The sequence below is a fragment of the Osmia lignaria genome, chromosome 8, assembly GCF_051020975.1.
Source record: "Osmia lignaria lignaria isolate PbOS001 chromosome 8, iyOsmLign1, whole genome shotgun sequence".
NCBI lineage: Eukaryota > Metazoa > Arthropoda > Insecta > Hymenoptera > Megachilidae > Osmia > Osmia lignaria.
The window spans coordinates 10,812,936-10,826,640 of NC_135039.1; the positions used below are offsets into that span (position 1 = coordinate 10,812,936).

At 34.5% G+C, this 13,705-nt stretch overlaps 2 protein-coding genes and 2 long non-coding RNA genes across 4 annotated transcripts; 1 reads left to right on the plus strand and 3 right to left on the minus strand.

Moving 5' to 3' along the window:
- The first annotated feature begins 668 nt into the window (after nt 1-668).
- Nucleotides 669-4,918, plus strand: LOC117608788 (protein brambleberry). Its single transcript, XM_034334394.2, has 8 exons — nt 669-1,040; nt 1,485-1,670; nt 1,733-1,955; nt 2,054-2,350; nt 2,420-2,632; nt 3,387-3,629; nt 3,698-3,998; nt 4,063-4,918. The coding sequence occupies exons 1-8, from the start codon at nt 669-671 to the stop codon at nt 4,202-4,204; spliced, it is 1,977 nt and encodes a 658-aa protein (XP_034190285.1). The 3' UTR covers nt 4,205-4,918.
- Nucleotides 689-3,144, minus strand: LOC117608789 (uncharacterized). Its single transcript, XR_004582419.2, has 3 exons — nt 2,927-3,144; nt 2,412-2,769; nt 689-822 (listed from the first exon to the last, which is right to left on the minus strand). It is a non-coding gene; the product is annotated as an uncharacterized LOC117608789 (long non-coding RNA).
- Nucleotides 4,886-8,146, minus strand: LOC117608986 (uncharacterized). The gene is made up of 5 exons (XM_034334800.2): nt 7,059-8,146; nt 6,916-6,997; nt 5,305-5,410; nt 5,123-5,245; nt 4,886-5,050 (listed from the first exon to the last, which is right to left on the minus strand). The coding sequence occupies exons 1-5, from the start codon at nt 7,300-7,302 to the stop codon at nt 4,886-4,888; spliced, it is 720 nt and encodes a 239-aa protein (XP_034190691.1). The 5' UTR covers nt 7,303-8,146.
- A 1,432-nt stretch (nt 8,147-9,578) lies between these two features.
- Nucleotides 9,579-10,913, minus strand: LOC117608886 (uncharacterized). Its single transcript, XR_004582440.2, has 3 exons — nt 10,274-10,913; nt 9,966-10,199; nt 9,579-9,850 (listed from the first exon to the last, which is right to left on the minus strand). It is a non-coding gene; the product is annotated as an uncharacterized LOC117608886 (long non-coding RNA).
- Between the last annotated feature and the right edge of the window lie 2,792 nt (nt 10,914-13,705).

The following is a 13,705-nucleotide window of genomic DNA, read 5'->3' on the forward strand; positions in this document are numbered from 1 at the left end:
ATACTTCGAGCGTATTAAACAGAGAATTCAAATCTTTCAAACATAACTTTTCGTATATAAATTGCAATAACAATTATAATACAGCATAAACATGTACGTTTGTAACAATTAAATAAAGATTTATGGATAGATTCCTGATAAAATACGACGGGAATTTGTATTTCAAATTTTTCCGCTGACGCATCACAGCGCTCTGTGTCCGTTACAAGCTATAGTTCACAGGTGAGAAGAAAATAAATACTTGTCACTGCGTCTCACCTGTGAAGCAGTTATTTTTATCTGTCACACACTAATATCATTAAATTATCGATAATATAAATGAAGTTGTTAGTTTTACAAACTATAAAGGAACATTTTCTCTTTATTGACCGGTGAAAGTGATTGTCAAATGCAGGTTACTCTTCAGAAGTTTCATGTTTGTATCATTACAGACATAAAAGTTATTTATTGTTTATAGCAGCTCATTACAAAAATAATTTTGCTAATTTAGTAAACTCTTATTCTTCTGACAGATTGCCAAGTAATAATTAATTGTAGGGAACGATCTCTTTCATTTTCTCATTTTAGGTAATACAAATGAGTTTAAATACCTAATTAGAATAAGATTATAATTAACAATCAAATCACTAAAGAGCTTTTCTCTATATTTTTAGAAACACTGCTAGAAAATGCAGAGCGTATGTTTATTCACGCTTCTTGTTGTGACACTGAGTTGTCGAGATGGAAGAGCTTCAGTACTTGAATGGTTCTGGAGAAGAGATACGGATGATACTACGGTTTTAGTGGCAGATGGAGTACCATTGATTTCTATTCCATATGAATCTATGACAGAAGATGAAAAATTTCTTCAGGAAGCGTCAAAATTTACAGAGATTCAAACGTCATCGCCGTTAGAGACTTGCCAGCATAAAGTCATTATGAAAATTAAAACTTCTTGCACTGGAATGACAGAGGAAGAGCTGGCTAAACTGAGTGTCAATCTTTTGAACTGTCAAGCTGCAGTGGAAGGCAGAAAAATGTTTCCATGCACTGAAGAAATGGTATCTATATAGTATAGTAATGGTATATAAATGCATCTATATAGTTGCAATAAAATGAAATTTCTTACAAATATTTGGGACTTTCATATTCTAAAAGCTTTTCATCATTAACAGTTTTAACAAAGTAGGATAACAGATTGTATTTAAATTCATTGTATATGAAAGGGTATGTTAGAGGGGTGATCTGAGGCATGTTCAAACCTGCAGTTCCCCCACTTAGAATACAGGGAGACCACCACTGAGATATTTCTGGAGTTTCATAGTGCCAAGTACTCTCTATGTGTACACATCAAGCTGCTTTCACATATCAATTAATTTTATAACAATTTTAAAATAAGTAATAACAATTCACTTATATAATACACAAAATCAATGTGAAACAGTAGAGGAATGTTACGTGTAATAATATTCTTATTGAATGTGAATAGAGTATTCTTTTTTCAGTCTTTAAAACAATGTACCACAGACATGGATCCAGACATGTGGAATGCGTACCATTTAATGAGTAATAGAGCGAGGGCAGTTTGTTATGCAGCTCGTAGTACTCAGTTCCGTGCCCTTACAGAGTTAACTGTGAATAAGTTAATGCAAACAGCGCATACCCAGATTAAAACATTAAGTTCATTAAAGGTAAGTGTATAAGAAAGTGCTCTATCAATTACATTATCCTGTATAATTGAGTGTTAATGTAGGAAGGTCAAGATCGGTTGGAAGAACAAACAGTAGAAGCATTAGCTTCTTTGTCCAAAGGTAACGTAGCATTGTTGGAACAGCAAAAGCATTTAAAAGACGCCCAGACATCAGCTCATAATATCGTGGCCACAAATCTGAGAGAATTAAGCAACGAAAGAGCATTGATTCGATCAGGACACGCGCAACTGGCCGCAATGACAGAAGATATCAGAAAGAAATTAGGTAAATAAACGAGGGAAAAATATATATTAATTCTTCTAATCAATTTAAAAAAATTTTTTAAGTTCTCAAAATATTTAAATTTTTATATATTTTTGTAGAAGAAGCAAATAGAAATCTAGAGCAACAAGCCATGGAACGTGGTGAAAATCACCAAGAAGTGCTTGAAGACTTGATAAACATTCAGGATCAAGCGCAATTAATTTGGGACAAAATAGAGTCTAGCACTAATCGAATCTTCGCCCAACACGAAGAGGCACTATTGCAGTATGAACGAACGTTACAAAAATTAGCACAGATCAATGAAACTATTCAATACGTTTGGAACGTAACAAACGTTATGCGCACAGAAGTGGATCAGAAACTTAGCTGGTTAACTAGTTATATTGGTGACACTGGTATTTACAAAAATTCTTAATATTGATGCTATAAAAGTAATGAAATTGATATCATTCTCACGTTTATAGGAGAACAGATGCAGAGAATGTATCGCATAGGATTGCATATCGTTTATTTATTGCTTGCCATGGTAGTTGCTGCATTCGTACACGCACCACTGTTAACTAGAATCACAATTCTGGGTCTCGTACCATTGAATTTAGTAACTTATCTCAAACATGGCATGGAAGCCTGTTTGGATTTCACCTCAATGACGGTGTTAATACTGCTGATCACGACAAGTACGTATTAGAATTTGGTAATTATTTAGTAATACGGACCACCCTCCGATGACCTTGACCTTGACATATGTTGTCAAGGTTACCCTTCTAAGTAACCTTCAGAAGGTTTTAGCCGTCTGGCGGCCTGCAACGCTTTCCTAAAATAATAGCGTTGTTTAAATAATAACGAAAGCGTTGCCGGCGGTCTGATTCATAGCACCTTTTTTTTATTTTTGTTTTTTTCGTGGGGGAAATCTTTTACAAGATACCTCCGCCCCCCCTGGGGAGGGGCCGGGGGTAGTACAGGATTCTTACCTGCTAAAACCCCCACGATGGCCTGCACTGGGCTTGAGGAAGGGCCCTGGGACCCCCCACTCACCCTTGGCGCATTTGCGCCCCATCTCGAGGGTGATTTATATCACCTAACCTAACCTAACCTAACCTAATACATCAATAACATTCACTTTTAATTGAATTTGAATGGACATTTTCATCATAATTTTTACAAATATTTTTTGGTTAATAACTTTTGAATAAAAAATGAGCGACGGTTAGAATCTTCTGAAGGTCACTCAGGAGGGTGACCTTGGCAACATATGTCAAAGTCAAGGTCATCGGAGGGTGGTCCATATTACTAAATAATTACCCAGAATTTTTATTAATGCATTAGTAATAGTAGACAGAAAGCAGGTGGGGAAATAAAATGTCCCTAAAATCGCCTAGATCTTAAAGTTCCTTTGTGCATAAATCCTCTAAATAACATTCATATTTGCAGTGCATTTTGTGATGATTGGAATTCAAAGCCTATTCGGTTTAAAATCAAGGAACGTACGAGCAGAACCGGTACAAATAGTGAATCAAAATGGTCATCTAAATGGAACTTCTCGGAGTTACGTTTCATCATCCTATAATAATCTTCAGCCACCGCGGAATCCTTCTATATCCTTCTACGTAAAACTGAAGAGAATTACCCGAGAATTTTATAATCTCGTTCGGTATCAAATAAATAATTGTATTCGTAAGTTTCTAAATTTCCTCGTTAACGATTCGTCAAGCACTTAATAAAATTACCGATTATTCTTCCAGAGAAATGTAGTGCTTTAATGCAGTCGGTAGCCTCGTGGAGCAGACAAAGTTTAACGCAACGCGAGGAGCTCTCCTGCTCGTACATGCCTTCAAGAAGGAATCGCGAGGATCTTATCGACAGCTACGAAAACGAATTTCCTAGCATGTCCGAGGACGTGACCGATTTCGAAAGCTCTCGTTTAATGGAAGAGAGGAACGAAAGCCTCGACGACCTTGATAATCTGACCGACGCTCACGATTTGAAGCTACGCTTGAGGAGAAGAGAAGCTAGATCTTCTTACGCCCGGTCACCTTCCAGAAGGTACGTAAAAAGATACCTTTGTTATTTTGAATAGTGTTATGGAAATAAAATAATTCTTCTTTAGTGCCACACCATCATCGTGCGCGTCGTCCAGAGTTCTATGCAATGCTTTGACAAAAAGTGGAAAAAAGTGTCGTTTAATAGCAATAAATGGCCACATCTATTGCAGGAGACACAGTAATGGGTCATCGATAATGGGTGATTAAAGTATTTTTTAGTAAATGTAAATTCATTTTATTTACTTGGACTGATTGTGTTTGCAAAAATATGTAATTGTATTAGGTGTACAAATTGATTCTGTGCCTTTTCTCTAATTATTGAAATAATTGTTATTGTTATTATATTTTCATGCCACTTTTCAGATACATAGAAACGCGAGAAAAGGTTCAAATTTAAAATAGTAATTAAGAAAGTGTAATACCAAAGGCACTAAATTAATTTGTACAGCTAATAATTAAATAAGCAGATGGAATATTGAAAATATTAATTGTATTCATCTACTATAATTTTAACTGCGGTTTTTTATTATTATCAGAATGTTTTTAGATTCGATTTTATAATTGGATAATATTCTGTGTTTTTAATAATGATACTGTGCCTTCGACGAGTTGCCTCGAATTATTAAAACGTAGATGATAAATGAATTTTGAATAGTATTTGTATTAATAATTAAGATTGAATGCAACTTGTACTTAGGCTATAAAAAAAAGACATATTTTGTAAGTCTACTTATTAACAATATTAATCATTCTCGAACGTAATTATAATTTATTTTTATAAAACCTCGCACAATATTAAAGTTAATAAAGGTATGAGAACAATTCACTGTTTTATTCGATACAGCTTTTAAAAATATTCATAAAATATAAAAGGATTCAAATAATTGTTTACTGGCATATTGCCATTGTATATTGTGTACAAATCGCATTGTTTGTCATTTCTAAAAACTTTGAACTTTTATCAAAACCAGTTTCAGTCACTAAATTATGTAAATCGCAATAGTTTGTACCATCATCGAATACCCTGAACCATTCGTTTGATGTAGATTCTCCCTTTGATAATATATAAGGAAGGTTACAAATAAAGTATATTAAGTTAAAATTATTAATAAAGTATTTAAATACCGTTGCTGTGCAAGTGTTGTTAATTTCTTCAAAAGCAATCCTCATAGTCTCCATAGTTTTCAAGTTGGGTGCAAAGTGTACAGCCCTGATCACATTATTTTCATCTGGTTTTGGTTCTTTGAGCTGAAAAAATAAATTGAAGTTATAGAATATTTAAATTATAGAATTAATACATCTTTTACTGTGTAGAGACATCTGTTCCCATGTGGTCCACAGTTTGTAGATGACCAGTTGAGTATCTGACATCTGAATTTCTGCATTGTATAAGTACAGGTCTCTCCAAATGTCCTAACACAAAAAAAAAAGTTGTAACATTAAGTATTAGGTGCACAAATTAATTCGGTACCTTTAATATTACTCTTTCTTAGTTACTATTTTAAATTCAAATTATTTTCCCGCGCTTTCGTGAATTTGAAAAATGGCGCGAGAATATGATATCGATAACAATAAATTCAATAATTGTAGTTACTATAACTTCTTAAAAATAGATCCTTAATTAAAAAAAGGATTTGTATGTACACCTAATATAATCAATAAATTAATTGACAAACTTTGTTTTCTAAATTATACAAAATGAAATTAATTTTTCCTAAGTCAATCAGCTTATTCAAGATAAATTTATTGCCATCTTTTGATAGCATAAAGCTCAAAGGAGTACACCGAGAATAAGCACACGCGATGTTCTCATAGGTTTGAAAAGTGTAGCTCGTATATTTTTCAAGCGGTGTCGTCGTCCAGCCAAAGGAAAATACACGAACCTCATCCAGGGTGATATTAAGTTTCCCTATGCACAGGATTGTTTGCAGAAGCGGCCTAGCTAGACAGACGTTATCTTAGAACCCATTTTTCTCAGGTTTTTATAGGACAAGACAAAACAATCATACTACTCCATTAACACACCACTATTATAAATAAAAAGTAGAAAAAAAATGGCAATGTGATTTCATACTGAAAAAAAGAAAATATGATACTTCTGTTCCAAGGGTATAGTAACATTAAAAATATTTTAATAAATACAGGGTGTTCCGTAACTCCGTAATTCCCGGAAATCGGGGGTTGCTGGGGTGATTCTGAACAACATTTTCCTTTACCAAAATGTCGTTTGAAGCTTTGTTTTCGAGTTATTAACGAAAAACACTGGCCAATCAGAGCGCGCGTAGAACCAGGAGAGCGTTGGCTCTGAACCGCGCTCGGTCGTGATCAAACGCACTTGCACAGCGTGGGTATCCAGGGAATTCGTTATTAACCCATTAGCTGCCACGATCCCCATTTGGGAATTTTGGAATTTTACGTACCCCACTCGGCGCCAAAAATATACATATATATAACTTATCAGTCCAAAAAATTCAAAAAAAAATTTAGCAGTTAATGGGTTAATGAATAACGAATAATTCCATATTGTTCTTAATTTAAGACTATGTAACGTTCATCGCACGCTCCCTTTGATACCCTCGCTGTGCCAATGCGTTTGTTCACGACCGAGCGCGGTTCAGAGCCAACCCTTCCATGGTTCAGCGCGCGCTCTACGCGCGCTCTGATTGGTCAGTGTTTTTCGTTAATAATTCAAAAACGAAGCTTCAAACGACATTTTGGTAAAGGAAAATCTTGTTCAGAATCACCCTAGCAATCCCCCATTTCCGGGAATTACAAGAATTACGGGACACCCTGTATATTACAGGTATTCGTACCATTTTATAATGCATGAAGCATGCAATGGATAAGGGAATAACTGGTTGATCAAAATAACACAGACAAGGATTATCAACACTATTATAACGCAGCACCTGATGTACCTAAACCTTGGAAACATTGCACATCCACTTCTAATAATTATTGGTGGCGAATCTTCACCTTCTACCCTGACTTTGTTAGGACCTTGAAAGGAAAAATGATCAGTAATTGTTTGAAGCATAAAAGAAGAGAAATTAGAGATAACCTTGTTTCCTTCTTATTGTGGAATCATCATGCAAGTTCATGAAATTCAGATTATTCATATGAGTGTAAGGTGATGGTCTTTTTGTCATGGATCTAAGCTCCATGGTACATTCCCTATATGGCAACCGAACCTTAACATTTCCCTTTGACCTGACCATCATGAATCCATCATCTTTCACAGGAGAAAAAAAATTGTTTGCTGTTTCCTGAAATCTGTCACAAATGTGAGAATATACGACTGTCATATATTCCACATGTCATTGAATAATGTAATTTGATTATTGATAATCAATAAATTTTTTTCAAAATATAAGTCATGCTCTTATTGTGAGATACAAGATCAATTTATAGATGTCTTCAAGGGATCTCAACTTCCCAGGAGCATGGATTGAATCATTTTTTCCCACCTTTTTTTTAATGTCCCTAATGAATACTATCTACAAAGATAGGACCATAAATGTACTCCTTCAAGCTACTACTTTCCTTTCTTCTTAGCTCTAAGCCTCATTTATTCCTTTTGTTCTTACAACTTCCAACCCCTTCAACGTCTGCTTCGCTCATGTTCTGACTGAAATCTCTTTTTTCATGTATTGTCACTGGACGAGGAGATAGGAGAGCGTCGCAACGTCGTTGGATCATCTGTCTGGCCGTCGGTTTTCTTCCGTTTCATTTTCGTTGACGTACGCGTCTCGCACACTATTTTCGACTAATTTACTAATTCGAATCGGAACTACCAGTATCTCCTGACGGCATTCGATTCAAAGAAATACATTTGTATGGGTGTCAGTGAACATCAAAGGAGGAAGGAACGAGACGTCGCACTGACAAACGGTCCTTGCTTTCCCTGCCTTTGAAGGTGCTTCTTTTTTTATCTGTGGGAGATTCTCCACACTTGGCCATACGAATTTTAAAGCGATACAATTATTAAATTACAATACATGTATTATATAATAACGCTGTAGTTATTAATTTATTAGGTGTACAAATTAATTCGGTGCTTTTTCTTTTTTTAATTAATGGCTTATTTTTAAGGAGTTATAGTAACTACAATTATTGAATTTATTTTTATCAATATCATATTCTCGCGCCATTTTTCAAATTCACAAAAGCGCGGGAAAATAATCGAATTTAAAATAGTAACTAATGAAAGTTCGAAATGTTCGAATTTAAAATAGTAACTAATGAAAGTGTAATATTAAAGGTACCGAATTAATTTATCTCGCGCCATTTTTCAAATTCACAAAAGCGCGGGAGAATAAACGAATTTAAAATAGTAACTAGGAAAGTGTAATATTAAAGGTACCGAATTAATTTGTACACCTAATATAATTAAAATAAACTTTGGCAAATTATTGAAAGAGGAATTTTACAAATAAGAGAACCTTTGAAGAGATGAAGTAATCATTAAAAGTAGTCCATATCCATTCAGTCGAGATTAATGCAATGGAAATAACTTGTAAATGGGATGCTAAAGAGCGAGAAACGACAGATCAATGAGCCATGGCTCGAGTTATGGCCGATTGTTCGAGGGCGAGAGGAGCAGAAGAAAAGATAGCGACTTCTGCGAATGTGGGTCAGTAGAGAATGAATGCGGACAGTGTTTTCCTGTTTACAGACATTCTCACTAACACTGTCTCCTCGCTGATGGTATTGCAAATTCTGCGTCCTTGATAAGTGCTGCTTAGCAAAAAGTTTCACACGACTAGTCTCCTCTTTCTTCTAAAAATAAACACACATACATGTACTTGACAGTGTTTACAAAAAAAATACAATGGATCTATTCTTATCATAATAAATAAGATTATTAATATTTTCTACCTTCTAAGCTGTTAAGTAAAATCGATTGAGAATTGTAACTACCGGTGGTGTAAGTTTCAGAAAGCTCTTATAAAAGTGTAAAAAGAACGAGCAAGGGGGACGCGTGGGGAGGGCCGTGTGAACCGGATCTTATGTTGGTGGCAGCTGTCGACGTGTCCCCTCGACGACTTCTCTCCTCTCACACAGAGATCTTGTACAAAAAAAGAAATGCTTGTCAGTAAACGAAATACAAGAGAGAAGGAAGATTAACATTTACAATCAACAATTCATACAAACTCTTGTAATTTTGCAAAAGAAGAAAACTGATTTATCAAATTAATAAAGAATTGTAATTAATTTATTATATAATTATTATAGAAAGTATAGAAATTCTTACATAATTATATAAGAATTTCTATAATTTCTATAATTATTATTATAGATTTCTATAATTATATAATAAATTAACCATAATTAATAAAGAATTTCTATAATTATTATTATAGATTTCTATAACTATTTCTATAATTTCTATGATTTATAGAAATTCTTTATTAATTATAGTTAATTTATTAATATAGTACATAAATTATATAATTTCTATAATTCTTAATTAATTTGATAAATCAATTTTCTTCTTTTGCAAAATTATATAATTTCTATACTTCTTCATTAAGTATAGTTAATTTATCAATATAGTTCATCAATAAATATGCATCAATGCGTTAATTGTTATGGAAGAAAAAAAACCAAGATCCTGAATCCAAAAGAAGAAAACGTTTTTCCCTTTGAAGTAACCGACAGAATAAAGTTGACTGTGAGGTGGAAGGTATAAAAAGGAAGCTGTTACGGGGCCTCCTAAGAAATTTATAATTCGAACCGCCTGTCGACAACTAATTTCTGTTTGCTGGTCGGTTCAATGGTGTTGGAACTGGCTGCATTAACTACTTAATTAAAGTTTCCCATTGGTGCCATTAAAAAGAACATCTTGAACACCTAAAAAGATAAATAAAGAATTAAAAAATTACAAATGTACTTTTATAAAATAAATACTGATGATTATTTTATTGAAACTGAAGAAATAAATATTTCTCTCCCGAGAATATCGAACCTTTTTTTATCAAGCTTCTAGGTGAATCTTCAAGCTGTTCACGCTTGGAAAAAACCACTCAGTCTTGTCTCGATGATCAGTTTCATTCCCAAAAACGTCGGTAACATTTCATCGGTCGAGGAAACAGCTGTCCAACGCTTGCTTCGATAATGCAATGGGTCCACTTCTCCAATAAAACCGGAGGCTCGATTTTGTCACCTCTTCAAATTCTCCAACGCCTCCAGTCTCCAACATCTGTCGAGTGAAAGGATTTTAGAGCTTTATCCACCGGTGAAGACAGCCTTAGGACATTATTTTTGCTTCCCTACCATTTATCCCTTCCTCTCTTCATTTTCTGTTTTCTTCAATTTTTCATCTCTTCACTATTTAATTTTCAAATATTATTATATATATTAGAAGAAGTTTCTGTAATTGAAATTCTCTTATTTTTGCTTCCCGACCATTTACCCCTTTTTCTCTTCATTTTCTGTTTTCTTCAATTTTTCATCTCTTCACTATTTAATTTTCAAATATTATTATATATATTAGAAGAAATTTCTGTAATTGAAATTCTCTTATTTTTGCTTTCCTATCATTTACCCCCTTTTCTCTTCATTTTGTGTTTTCTTCGATTTTTCATCTCTTCACTATTTAATTTTCAAATATTATTATATATATTAGAAGAAGTTTCTGTAATTGTAATTCTCTTATTTTTGCTTCCCTACCATTTACCCCTTCCTCTCTTCATTTTGTATAATTCCAAAGCTTTGGTTTTCTTCAATTTTTCATCTCTTCACTATTTAATTTTCAAATATTATTATTATATTAGAAGAAGTTTCTGTAATTGAAATTCTCCTGGAAATAAATATTTCTTCCGAAGTATAATAACGTATCAACATCAAAGCTTGAATTTCACGTATCTCTTCCTATTTAAATTTGATGATTTTCTGTGGGGGAAGAAATTCTTCAGTCCGATCAAAAGAGATGGACTTTATTTTTCCCTTTTTCTCTTCATTTTGTATAATTCCAAAGCTTTGGTTTTCTTCAATTTTTCATCTCTTCACTATTTAATTTTCAAATATTATTATTATATTAGAAGAAGTTTCTGTAATTGAAATTCTCCAGGAAATAAATATTTCTTCTGAAGTATAATAACGTATCAACATCAAAGCTTGAATTTCACGTATCTCTTCCTATTTAAATTTGATGATTTTCTGTGGGGGAAGAAATTCTGCAGTCCGATCAAAAGAGATATTTCCGGGTGAGAAAAAGAAGAAAATCGTCTCTCGCCTCCCTTATCGATGTCTTCTTCCACTTCTTCTTTTCGTGTTCACGGTGGATCCCTATTTTCGACTCTTACCGACTATTTGCGCATATAAATATTTTACGAGGGCCAGGAAAAAATCTCTATTTTCGTGCGGCAACTCTATCGCCATCGTTCATAAGGAAAGATTTACGGGGAACGGAAGGTGATTATTATCTTCACTTGGTCTTCACCCTTTTCACAATGAAACGGTCGACCATCTTATATTTTCTTCGCCCAACGAACAATTCACTTCTCTTAGGCATCTTCTGAAAAGAAGAAATAAATTGAATTACCATAACGAAGGATAAATTTTGTATTTCTTCATCTAAATAATTAAGTGAAGAATTGAAGGTGAAGTATACGAAGATACGAAACGTTCAGAGTGATTTCTGAATGAAGAAGAGGCTGAAGACGATGTTGTCTTAAATAAGAATGAACGGAGTAGCGCGGAGCAGCTAGAAATTCGACGGCGATGATTCTTTTTAATGGCAGAAAATTAATCACGGAACAGTAAAAATAACCAGGAACGTGTTAAATTATATCGCGCATACAGCGTTGTTCGGCGGCGCAGCAAATAAACGTCTCCACGAATTAAGAACTGCTATAAGCACTCAGAACTCTATAATAGCGATTTACGTGCCACTTCTTCAGCTCCTTCATTTTTCAAACGATACACCATGATCAGGGTCTCTCAAATCCAACCAAATTCAATCACATTTACATTTAAAAAAATAGGGGAGCGCTCCCCCCTCTAACGTCATCTTGGGCAAGGAAGCCCAGGAAAATCATACAATCAATTATATTAAGAAAAAGAAATGAAGTGCTATTGTTTCTATTTCCAGAAGTATTCCTCAATAATTTCTTCATTTCTTCCTTGAAGAAGTTTCTGAATTTTGTTGACTTGATAGTAAAATATTAGAAAAGCAATTAGTATATTGTTCTTCCTTTTGAATATTCAATTTCTATAACTGAAGATACCCCATATCTTCATCTGATTATTACAAAAATTGTTTTCTTCTTTCTTCATGAGTGAAGAAATGCTAAATTCAACTCTTCCAAAAAAGTGTAATGGCTTGAGAGACACTGGATCAAACTCCATATCTTCATCTGATTACTTCAAAAATTGTTTTCTTCTTCCTCCACGAGTGAAGAAATGCCAAATTCTATTCTTCCAAAAAAGTGTAATGGCTTGAGAGACACTGGATAAATCTCCACATCTTCATCTGATTACTTAGAAAGTGTTTTCTTCTTCCCCCACAAGTGAAGAAATGCCAAATTCTATTCTTCCAGAAAAGCGTGATGACTTGGGAGACACTGGATCAAACTCCATATCTTCATTTGATTATTTCAAAAAATGTTTTCTTCTTCCTCCACAAGTGAAGAAATGCCAAATTCTATTCCTCCAGAAAAGCATGATCACTTGAGAGACACTGGATCAAATTCCATATCTTCATCTGATTACTTCAAAAATTGTTTTCTTCTTCCTCCACAAGTGAAGAAACGCCAAATTCAATTCTTCCCAAAAACCATGATGGCTTGAGAGACACTGGATCAAACTCCATATCTTCATCTGATTACTTTAAAAACTGTTTTCTTCTTCATCCACGAGTGAAGAAATGCCAAATTCTATTCCTCCAGAAAAGCATGATCACTTGAGAGACACTGGATCAAACTTCATATCTACATCTGATTATTTCAAGAATTATTTTCTTCTTCCTCCACAAGTGAAGAAATACTAAATTCAATTCTCCCAAAAAAGTGTAACAGCTTAAGGGACACTGGATCAAACTCCATATCTTCATCTGATTACTTCAAAAATTGTTAAACCTTGGAAAATTTTTTTCTTCTTCCCCCACAAGTGAAGAAATGCCAAATTCTATTCTTCCAGAAAAGCTTGATGACTTGGGAGACACTGGATAAATCTCCATATCTTCATCTGATTACTTAGAAAGTGTTTTCTTCTTCCCCCACAAGTGAAGAAATGCTAAATTCAATTCTTCCAGAAAATCGTGACGGTTTGAGAGACACTGGACCACGTTGGTACACCTCGTGTCGTCAATGTACCGAGGTTCCTGGAAGGAATCACGCGATTTATACCGTGGCCGGTCGAAAGTATCTCGGCCACTAATTACCCGGCTAACGAAGATTTATGGAATTTTTCCACGACAACCGGTGGGGAATAATTAAAATAGATCGGAACGTGGAAACAGTAAATTCTAAAAGCAACCTCTCGCCACCACCCTCGACGCTTGGAATTCACGTATCGCCCGATACCGCGAAACCGTGTGCCACAATACCAGAGCCGTCAGGGCGCCAAAGAAAACTCGTTCACTTTCGTCAAGAGCAAAAAGACACGGGAATTATTCCGGTGAAGTGTATAGTGCCGTGTAAACACATTTTCGGTGGCGAATGGCCGGCTCCCGGTTCGAAGATTATTTCAGACTTTCTACTGGTT